General features: G+C 40.2%; 1 protein-coding gene across 2 annotated transcripts in view; it reads left to right on the plus strand.

The window, feature by feature from the left end:
• The window catches only part of LOC124775045 (ATP-binding cassette sub-family C member 4-like), a 191,070-nt gene that overhangs the window by 18,359 nt on the left and 160,401 nt on the right, over positions 1-12,310 (plus strand). For both annotated transcript variants that reach the window (XM_047249827.1, XM_047249826.1), the window contains exon 2: positions 12,034-12,170. In XM_047249827.1, coding sequence (XP_047105783.1) covers positions 12,097-12,170 — 74 coding nt within the window. In that variant the 5' untranslated portion in view covers positions 12,034-12,096. The remainder of the gene's footprint in view (positions 1-12,033; positions 12,171-12,310) is intronic.

Below are 12,310 nucleotides of genomic sequence, written 5' to 3' on the forward strand. Positions count from 1 at the left end.
AAAACCTCTCAGACAAACAGAAGCTAAACGATGTCAAAGTTAGCGTAAGGAGGGCTATGCGTGAAGCGTTCATTGAATTCGAAAGTAAAATTCTATGTACCGACTTGACAGAAAATCCTAGGAAGTTCTGGTCTTACGTTAAATCAGTAAGAGGCTCGAAACAGCATATCCAGACACTACGGGATGATGATGGCATTGAAACAGAGGATGACTCGCGTAAAGCTGAAATACTAAACACCTTTTTCCAAAGCTGTTTCACAGAGGAAGACCGCACTGCAGTTCCTTCTCTAAATCCTCGCACAAACGAAAAAATGGCTGACATCGAAATAAGTGTCCAAGGAATAGAAAAGCAACTGGAATCACTCAATAGAGGAAAGTCCACTGGACCTGACGGGATACCAATTCGATTCTACACAGAGTACGCGAAAGAACTAGCCCCCCTTCTAACAGCCGTGTACCGCAAGTCTCTAGAGGAACGGAGGGTTCCAAATGATTGGAAAAGAGCACAGATAGTCCCAGTCTTCAAGAAGGGTCGTCGAGCAGATGCGGAAAACTATAGACCTATATCTCTTACGTCGATCTCTTGTAGAATTTTAGAACATGTTTTTTGCTCGCGTATCATGTCATTTCTGGAAACCCAGAATCTACTATGTAGGAATCAACATGGATTCCGGAAACAGCGATCGTGTGAGACCCAACTCGCCTTATTTGTTCATGAGACCCAGAAAATATTAGATACAGGCTCCCAGGTAGATGCTATTTTTCTTGACTTCCGGAAGGCGTTCGATACAGTTCCGCACTGTCGCCTGATAAACAAAGTAAGAGCCTACGGAATATCAGACCAGCTGTGTGGCTGGATTGAAGAGTTTTTAGCAAACAGAACACAGCATGTTGTTATCAATGGAGAGACGTCTACAGACGTTAAAGTAACCTCTGGCGTGCCACAGGGGAGTGTTATGGGACCATTGCTTTTCACAATATATATAAATGACTTAGTAGATAGTGTCGGAAGTTCCATGCGGCTTTTCGCGGATGATGCTGTAGTATACAGAGAAGTTGCTGCATTAGAAAATTGTAGCGAAATACAGGAAGATCTGCAGCGGATAGGCACTTGGTGCAGGGAGTGGCAACTGACCCTTAACATAGACAAATGTAATGTATTTCGAATACATAGAAAGAAAGATCCTTTATTGTATGATTATATGATAGCGGAACAAACACTGGTAGCAGTTACTTCTGTAAAATATCTGGGAGTATGCGTACGGAACGATTTGAAGTGGAATGATCATATAAAACTAATTGTTGGTAAGGCGGGTACCAGGTTGAGATTCATTGGGAGAGTGCTTAGAAAATGTAGTCCATCAACAAAGGAGGTGGCTTACAAAACACTCGTTCGACCTATACTTGAGTATTGCTCATCAGTGTGGGATCCGTACCAGGTCGGGTTGACGGAGGAGATAGAGAAGATCCAAAGAAGAGCGGCGCGTTTCGTCACTGGGTTATTTGGTAACCGTGATAGCGTTACGGAGATGTTTAATAAACTCAAGTGGCAGACTCTGCAAGAGAGGCGCTCTGCATCGCGGTGTAGCTTGCTCGCCAGGTTTCGAGAGGGTGCGTTTCTGGATGAGGTATCGAATATATTGCTTCCCCCTACTTATACTTCCCGAGGAGATCACGAATGTAAAATTAGAGAGATTAGAGCGCGCACGGAGGCTTTCAGACAGTCGTTCTTCCCGCGAACCATACGCGACTGGAACAGGAAAGGGAGGTAATGACAGTGGCACGTAAAGTGCCCTCCGCCACACACCGTTGGGTGGCTTGCGGAGTATCAATGTAGATGTAGATGTAGATGTAGATGAAGCACGCAATTTCACTACGAGCCGCTTGTATGGTACAGTGTCAAAAGCCTTCCGGAAATCCAGAAATACGGAATCGATCTGAAATCCCTTGTCAATAGCACTCAGCACTTCATGTTAATGAAGAGCTAGTTATGTTTCACAAGAACGCTGTTTTCTAAACCCATATTGGCTCTGAGCACTATGAGACTTAACAGCTGAGGTCATCAGTCCCCTAGAACTTAGAACTACTTAAACCTAACTAACCTAAGGACGTCACACACATCCATGCCCGAGGCAGGATTCGAACCTGCGACCGTAGCGGTCGCGCGGTTCCAGACTGAAGCTCCTATAACCGCTCGGCCACCACGGCCGGCAAACCCGTATTGACTGTGTGTCACAATATATGTTCCAAAATCCTGCTGCATATTGACGTTGACGATATGGGCCTGTAATTTAGTGGATTACTCCTACTACCTTTCTTGAATATTGGTGTGACCTGTGCAATTTCCTAGTTTTTGGGTACGGATCTTTCGTCGAGCGAACGGTTGTATATCATTGTTAAGTATAGAGCTAGTGCATCAGCATACTCCGAAGGAAACCTAACTGGTATACAGTCTGGACCAGAAGACTTGGTTTTATTAAGTGATTTAAGTTGCTTCACTACTCCGAGGATATTTGCTTGTACGTTACTCATGTTGGCAGCTGTTCTCGATTGGAATTCTGGAATATTTACTTCGTCTTCTTTTGTGAAGGCATTTAGGAAGACTGTGTTTAGTAACTCTGCTTTGGCAGCACTGTCTTCGATAGTATCTCCATTGCCATCGTTCAGAGAAGGCATTGATTGTTTCTTGCCGCTAACATACTTCACATACGACCAGAATCTCTCTGGATTTTCTGCCAGGTTTTGAGACAAAGTTTTGTTGTGGAAACTGTTATTAGCATATCGCATTGAAGGTCGCGCTAAATTTCGAGCTTCTGCAAAATATTGCCAATCTTGGGAATTTCGCATCTGCTTAAATTTGACATGTTTGTTTCATTGTTTCTGGAACAGTGTTCTAACCCGTTTTGTGTACCAAGGAGGATCAGCTTCGTCGATTGTTAGTGTATTTGGTATAAATCTCTCAATTGCTGCCGATACTATTACTCTGAATCCGAACCACATCTGGTCTACACTTATATTATTTGTTTGGAATGAGTGGAGATTGTGTCTCAGGAAGATGTCAAGTGAATTTTTATCAGCTTTTTTGAATAGGTATATTTTTCGCTTCTTTTTCGAGAATTTGGGGATTATAATATCAATCTTGCTACGACAGCCCTGTGTTCACTAATCCCTGAATCGGTTTTGATGCTCGTTATTAACTCAGGGTTATTTGTTGCTAAGAGGTCAAGTGTGTTTTCACAACCGTTTACTATTCTCGTGGGCTCATGAACTAACTGCTCGAAGTAATTTTCAGAGAATGCATTTAGCACAATTTCGGACGATATTTTATGCTTACCTCCGGAATTAAACATGTATTTTCGCCAATATATCGAGGGTAAATTAAGTCGTCACCAACTACAATCGTATGAGTCGGGTACGCCTTTGAAATCAAACTAAAGTTTGTTTTAATGGCTGCCACTGCAGCTAGCTTATCGTATCCTTGACACTCTTTCCCGCGTTTTGAGTTAGTACAAAACGGGTTATCCTTCTTTGAGCTTTTCTGTGACTGTCGATTGTATCTGGTTATGGTCCCATACTGTACAACAATATTCCAGAAGACGACGGAGAAGCGTAGTGTTGGCAGTCCCTTTAGTAGACCTGTTGCATCTTTTAGGTATGTTGTCAGTAAAGTATACTCTTTGGTTCTCCTTCCTGACAACATTATGCGATAAAGTTGTTTGACAATGTAATTCCAAAGTTTTGAGTTGGACTGACAACCTTCATAATTATGTGATTGACAGTGTAACCGAAATTTGGAGGATTCCTTTTACTACTCGTGTAGATCATTTCACACTTTTCATTACTTAGAGCCAATTGCCACTGTTTCCACCAGACAGATATGTTGCCTAATTATATTGCAATCGGTTTTAATCTTCTGTGGACCTCACTATAGTAAAAGAAAGCATTACCTGCAAATAATCTAGGAAAGCTGCTCAGAGTGCCTCCTAAATCCTATACGCATGTAGAACAGGAACAGCAGAGGGTCTGTAACACTTCCTTGGGGAGCACCAGATATTACTTCTATTTTAATTGATTATTTTCCGTCAGTTACTGCAAGTTGTGACCTATGCGACAGGACATCACGAATCCAGCCTCATAAGTGTCATGATACTACATATCTATGCAATTTAAAGGTCGCTTGTGGGGACACATGTGAAAAACCTCTTGGAAATCAAGAAAAACGGACTCCGTTTCAGATCTCTTATTAACAGCACTCAATACTTCCTTTGAATTGAGAGCTAGTTGCGTTTCACAAGGACAATAGCGTCTGAATTGGTGTTATGTCTCAATAGATCATTTTCTTTGAGGTAGTTTTTAATGTTCGAACAGTATACATTCCAAAATCCTACTGCAAATCTTGATCTGGGATGTGGACCTCTAATTTAGCGGATATTAGAAAAATCCGCTGAATTAGAGGTCCATATCCCAGATGAAGATTTGCAGTAGGATTTTGGAAATGAAATTATTCATTTCTTGATCTAGAGGTTGTATATGTTTGCTACATGTGGAACTGTTATATATGCGTACTCTGAAAGGAAACCAAACATGTGACGTATAGCAATGCACAATAGTTTACATGATACTTCAGACATGAGAGACATGGAAGATAAGTAGATGTTTTGGATATTCTGTATAATTTATATTGCATTAGGGGTACACAGTAACAAATCCTATAGTACTCGTAGACTTCGTAAAATAATATAGTTACTATATGCACCCAAAGGATGTAGCTGCCTCCTTTGTTGTTTTTGTCAAAGTGGTATATCGCACGTCAACATTCTCTGTCGAGACAGATAATACGTAGATAGAGCGACTATTAATATGATGTTTTTGATTACACCTTAGTCTTAACTTTTCCTAACAAAAACTGACTAGCATTAGATATCAAGAGTTCAGAGTGAAAATGAGATTTGGCAGATATAAGTCAGCATACCACAAACATTTGCCGGTGTAGACAGCCTTACACAAAGAAAATATCATTTTATATCCAGAAGAGTTCTATTGTTAAGACATTCAGACCTGTACTGCACAATTCAATATCATTTGGTAACAGGTGTTTTGCACTGTGGGAATAGTAACCCTGAGACTACCTATTCACTGTCCATTGACCTAGTAATGATTTGAGTTTGAGTGTGATGTATAGCATGGGAAATATACGATTCTATTAACACATAAACCCTCCATAACATTGTAATTATAACTCGTTGTCCACACCCATTTATCTGAATCTGTTACAATATCCCATTTAGTAATATTACACTGAATTAGAGATATACTTATAAAACGTGGTACACAGAGAAAGTAATAGAAATTTGCAATAGAATATGTGGAGCTTTAATGTAAACACTAGATATAAGTGGAAGATGATATCATATATGTATACTTTAACAAATGTATGACACTAAAAAATAATCTCCATATGTGGAGCTTTAATGTAAACACTAGATATAAGAGGAAGATGATATCATATATGTGTACTTTAACACATATATGACACTAAAAAATAATCTCCATATGTGGAGCTTTAATGTAAACACTAGATATAAGAGGAAGATGACATCACATATGTATACTTTAACAAATGTATGACACTAAAAAATAATCTCCATATTCCGCAAAAATGTACAGTGAAACATATAGCGGAAAAAGAGATATATTTTTAATACGTTTAACGTTACATTCGTGCAAGACTGTCGATTTACACATTTATTTTATGTCACTGTATGTTGCACTGAAACAACATAGCAATGGTAAATGCACGATTTAAAAAAAAATCAGTGTCACCCTGTTTCTTTACAAAATATAGTCCTTATTGTCTTTATAAGCAAAGGAATCAATGGCAAGGTTGCAAAGCTCGATAATAATAAAGCAACAGTGATTTACATTGGTTCCTGTAACTACTATGGAAAAGTTGCATAGTTCGCAACACTGATCTCTGACCTAAAACTTGACAAAGGACATGTTTTGTAAGGTCAGCACACTCTGTGGATGCTCTGCTCACCAGTCAAAGATTCCTGTATGGGAGACTTACGTTTTCTAATAATTTGCAATTAGATTTGCTTATGTTAAGAGTTACCCAAGGTTCTGGAAATATTGGCTTTCATTTAGTCTCTATTGATAAGATCGGTTAGATGGTTGCCTAATCTCAAATATTACTGGAGTATGTAACATTAAAGTTATCCATTTTAGCAAACGAATAGTCGTTAAATATAGTGGTTCCACCGTCTTTAAAACCTGGCACACAGATTTCCAGCTTCTAGATGTATTACTCTTATAGTGGACGCATTGCAGAACACAGGACATAATACTGCTTATTAGTGCGATAAAAGACTAGCAGCATCATAAAGTTATAAATACCAGCTCTAATATTTTCTTTTAGTCAGGAAGGCGTATGTCAAACCATCTTTATTATACCAGTTACGTGGTTACCTAATAGTAAGTGTCTAAGTGATGTTAGCGTCACTATGTGTTATAGGATGGGAGGGTAGGCTAGCGTTTTACTCAAGAATTGGGGTACCGCTTTTTCATATCGATGTTTTATTACAATTATACGAACATCTGCAGTACACTGATGATCGTATCACTGACTGCCATGCCAGCAGGCACGTCACGCAGTCATGATGTTGCGTCTTATTGTTCCACCAGCGGCGCTCATTGTCTAACTGCTCTATCGCTGAGTGCGCCATCCTGTGCTATGAGCGTACTCACCCGAAGCAAACACAGGCACGAGATGCACACTGGGTAGAACGCATAGCTATTAGAAAGCGATGCCATTTTTGGTTCGCTAAATTTTGATCTAAGTTAAGGCCTCCAGTTAGAACGCTGAATCATTGCTAAAGGCAGAATTGTTTCAAAATGTAAAAGAAAAATCTGTGAATGCTTTGTTGAAATTAGTCACTTTGCAACGAATACAATGAAATTTGTGTCAACATCTATTCATATAACAGATTCTTTAAGGATCTCTCACATTATTCTAGGTTTCATAAAAGTAAACAAAATTGTGGCAGTTGATTCTACACATCACGATGTTACAGCAAAACAGCCATAGCAAACTACTCTGTGGCTCACATCCAAGTGCCTACCGTAGGATTCATAGATCATTTCTCAACCATTCGACTCTCGAATACCACATGGGAGAAGATGAACAAAGAACATAGCAAACACCTAAATCTTTCGCATGAGCTCTGATTTTTCTAATTCTGTTATGATTACTTTTCTCCCTGTGTATGAGGGAGATACAAAAATATTTTTGCATTGTTTTGTTGACTGTTATCCTATGATACTCTCTCCCCCTGTATTGACGTATGTTATTTATACACGAGGAGGTTGCTTAACATAATACCCAAGTATAACTACAAATTTATGATCGCAGATTACAATCTCAGATACACTGGTGCTTTTTAATATATATGTACAACGATGCATTATGGCTGTCAAACTACGATGTCCCAATTTCGTACGTATACAACATTAAATTAACCGCCCAAGTAGGTGTTTCGGAGTGGTGAGTAATGGTATGCATAAAAAACAGGTTCAGAATGTTTACCACATAAATATAGTTACAGATTTCTGATTCCAAACGAAAATAATTCGACCTTGTATTCAAATAAAAATTGTCTACATGAAATGAAAAATGAAATGAGCATATGGCATTGTTGGCCGGGAGGCTCGATCCGGGGAAGTTCGTCCGCCAAGTACAAGTCTTGTTGCAGTCGACGCCAAATTTGGCGATTTGCGTGCCCGTGATGAGGATGAAATGATGATGAGGACAACACAATACCCAGTCCACGAGCGGAGAAAATCTCCCACCCGGCCGCGTATCGAACTCGGGCTCGCTTGCATGGGAGGCAAGCAAGTTACCGCCTTTTTTTCCATTTTGTCGATGTCGTTCATTACATTTGTTCGGGGCGGACGTCCCATAACACCCATTCATGTTCATTGTTGATTCGTTCACTCAGTTTTTTTTCTTACAGAGGGCAGCTAACCCTCTGACTGGACAGGCTGAGCTACCGTGCCTGCAAGCACCGAGCTAAGCGGGCAGACATTGTCTACATTATAAATCATCGGAATACATAATATTCCGGGTAAAAAGCACACACAACGCTGGTGTCTTCACTTATTTATTCTGTATCAGTTAAAAAACCATGGGATTTGAACTACAGTTGATAAAGTGCTTACTGTTGATGAAGTGACTGATCAGTTGTGGCTGACATGCAAAGAAGACATGGCAACACTAATGATCCAGTGGACAATGTCAGAAGTTAAGTGAAGATGATTGCAGTTGATTCTGTTGCCTATAACATGAAAGTGGCAATGAAGAAGATAGCAGTGCCAGAAGTCTGAGTCAAATTGCAAAGGATTGATGACTGGACCATAGAATTTAAATGATGCTTCTTCCTGTGAAATGTCCAGCAAAATTAGACACTTGAAATTATTACAAGTCCTCTAAAATATTAAGGGCATGTCACTGTGCCTCTGAGTGATGCCTATGTAAACTCCAGAATGGTCCTACGATGCCTATGGAGCCTAAGTGACGGAGACGACGGACGAACACTGCAGTCTGTAGACTCGGCGGTAACTGGAGAATGTTCACGACTCGGTGAACTGAAGAGAACTGTCCGCCGAAGCTCAGTGCTTCGGTATTTAAAGAGGTATAGATCAGTCGCTATCCATACACGTGAAGCCGATGGGCTGGCAGCCGCGGCTCCTGGTGGACCTCGGTACAGTCCGTACAGCCAACCCACACGGTTGCTGCGCTGCAAGTGTTCTGAGCGCGGCTTATCGATTGTGGTGCGATACTGTCTGGAGTTGTGAGTACCGTCACCACATTCTTAGCCCTAATGTTATAATCAAGTGAAATCATTAGGTTCCAAAGATCTTTCCAAGTCTCAAATATGTAATGTATACATGTAGACTGAAGCGACGAATGAGTATTTGCACTAAATCCGGGATTCGGACCCAGGTCTCCTGCTGACTAGGCAACTGTGCTATGGCACCCTGGCACAGTGGCTCTGCATGACTACACGTGCTCTCTTGGGAGGGAGGCCCACAAATTTTCATTTGTCACTTCCGTCCGCAGATACATATCTAATGTTTCAGTTACGTGAGTAAAAATACTTCAATATTCTTATGTAAGAGCTTCTAATTTTTTTATATTAAAATAATTTTAGAAAAATTTCATATCATCGGATGTCTCAGGATTGAAATTATTTCATGATTTATTGTTATGCAGCGTTCACCTGAAGATATGTGGCTCTTAATGCTATAAAACGAGTAGTTATCTAAAAATAATTGGATTAATACAGCTGAAGTGGTGTATTAATACCCAAAATATAGACATCAACGATATCACCGATTCAGCAGGGATTGGTGTTAAATTATGGAATTATTCTGCACCACACAGTCTAAGGTGGCATGCGGATACCACGCATCTAATAGCATCTGTCGGAGAAAGGGAACTATCTGTGCATTTAACAGTTATCTATTTGGTAATTCTCCAGCTCCATCTCTGTGAGACAGGGTGTCAAGGCGAAACTACTATTTCTCCTACGTGGGAACAACAATGTGGCATCAAGATTCACAGAATACTGTGTTAGTAACGTTTAAAATGCAGAGACAAGAAACTAGTCTCGGAATTCCATAAGGCGATGTCCAAACAACTCTGCACAGACAGGCAAACAGCCGAAAATCCTGTACACATGTTACCTAAAATTTCTAAGCTACAATTCTTTAACTATGGTCGAGGAAAAATATATGGCGGTCATTCCAGTAATAAACTGAATAATAAATCAGTGAGTCTCTACTGCAGACATTCGCTTCCTAATTTCCTTCATAAGATATCTCCATAATAACCGCACATTCTGTTTATCACACCAGTTGTATTAATAACAGTATTGAGAGGGCTGTCACCCTTTAACTGTACAGAGTTTGAGATCAGTTCCTTAACCTGAATTAACAGAGCTCTTCGTTAATGGCTGGCTCTGAGCACTATGGGACTTAACATCTGTGGTCACCAGTCCCCTAGAACTTAGAACTACTTAAACCTAACTAACCTAAGGACATCACACACATCCATGCCCGAGACAGGATTCGAACCTGCGACCGTAGCAGTCGCGCGGTTCCGGACTGAGCGCCTAGAATCCCGATACCACCGTTCTTCGTTAAAACTGTGTACAGTGGAAGGTGGCTAGAGTAAAGAGTTTTAGTAAATTGTACAGCTGGTGTAAAAACTGCATTTATTGCACAACCAAACCCTCTTATAGGAGTTCTAATTTCTCTTAAAGTATCTCTAGATTGTGCTGCCATTTGACGGCGGGATGTGGAACGAAGTATATGCCGTTTCTGCGAGCATCTGGACATGAGCTGAGTGATGTAATCTGGACACATCTGCATGCAAGGGTTGTGGGTGTTACAAGGAGGTAGGGCCACTTGATATGGTGTGGTCACATCTGGCTGGGAACATCTCACGAGAAGATATCAGGTGTCTGTTGCAACAGACTGGCTCCTAGACACGTAGTGGTGCTCGCAGCAAGCGGTACGCGGCCGACCCATATGGCATGCATTACCTTGCAGGGTCAGGGGCGGGGCCAATGGTAGTGTCGGGCCTGTGAGGGGAGGCAAGTGGCACATTGCACTGTGATGTGCGAATCTTACTTGGGATCAACTTTGTTACACACGCTTAAGAGATTCTCCTTACTATTTTGTGGTTTAAATACAGACACTAGTCCATACCTCTCACAGTTCTATCTTAGTACCGGAAACTTTTCTAAATAGATAAACCATACTATCTTATTTGCATTTTTTGTTTTATTTTTGCATTTTGCGTCATTTTAAACTTGGCACATTGCTGGTTATCTCTGCATCTTGTTCTTTCAGTAAAATACTGCTATATACACGACAGAAATCTTCCTACATAAATAGACTTGGATTGTATTTAACTTCCCAGCTTTGTATAATGCTGACGCAGTGCACAGCATTCTTTTTGACATAACACTGCTACACATGTCAGAAACATTCCTAAGTAAACAGACCATGCTATCATACACAATTTTTTTAATTTTTAAATGTGATGTCATACAACGCTTTATACATCGGACATCATGGTGACCTTCAGCCATATTTGGGTCGCATGTTATACTAATTGGGTAATAAATTATAGTGATAAGGTCAATAAATTCTACACGATAGGAAAATTAATTATAGTTGGAAGGGTCCCAGAAATCTGCCTTCTTACTACAACCAATAGAATAATGCCCCATGTAACTTTTTTTTAATTTCCCATAGATTAGCCAGTTGGCCTAGACTAGAGGGAGGGGCAAGGGATGGTAGGTTGGAGAGTAGCCTTCACCTAGAGCTTGTAGGAGATCTGAAATGATCTTTGGACTGGTATAGATGCACTACTCTCGATTGGCTCATTTTTCCCTCACTCCCTAAGTAACATTTCTGGTACGCAGAATGAATAATGGTCCATGTTTTGATATTTTAATTGCATTTGCCCTTTTGTACAACTGAAACTCAGTGAAAATATGGCGGAAACTTCCTTGAAAGTAATTTCTTACTATAATGTTTTCAGTTTACTTCCAGAGGAAATTTAATTGCTGATTACACTATGAATTGTCACATGTACTGTGTTCTACCATAACATTTAACCAGAAACAGTACTCATAACATCGTATTACACGTTCATAAGACGACAGGCTTATCCACAAAGACAAATGTTAAATTGTAGAGCACAGGCAAAAGTTGTCCTAGATTATCACTAACGATTTCATTATCAGTGAAACCAACGAGATATGTTTACAACCGAAAGGAGCGTTCTGTAGGGCACTACGATTCAGCCTGCAGGCTCGGGAAATGTGCAATTTCTTCAAAAGAGAAGCAGCCGTTGAATCGTATCAGTTCGTCTCAATGAGACCTTTTTTTGCTCTCACTTCGTACCTTTATATATACTAATTAAAATCATATATGAATTCAAGGTTCGGAATGTTATTTCAGATCGAATGCAAGGAATCACTGCAACGTGACTGGAGTGATACGGGGTGACTGAAGACTGACGTCATGGACTCAAAGGTATACATATCCAACCCCAACCCGAAGGCTACAGCGAACCCGGTCTCAAAGCTCTTCGTGTGGTAAGCAAACTTAACGTTTTGTATACTTCCGCATAATAATGGATTAAGATGCTGAAATGCTTGAATGGGGAAGTTTCTATGTTTTCCTAATGCAAATCCTTTATTTTTGTATCCAGTATTTGCTTAACTCTACCAGAAGA

The sequence above is a fragment of the Schistocerca piceifrons genome, chromosome 2 (genome assembly GCF_021461385.2).
Source record: "Schistocerca piceifrons isolate TAMUIC-IGC-003096 chromosome 2, iqSchPice1.1, whole genome shotgun sequence".
Taxonomy (NCBI): Eukaryota; Metazoa; Arthropoda; class Insecta; order Orthoptera; family Acrididae; genus Schistocerca; species Schistocerca piceifrons.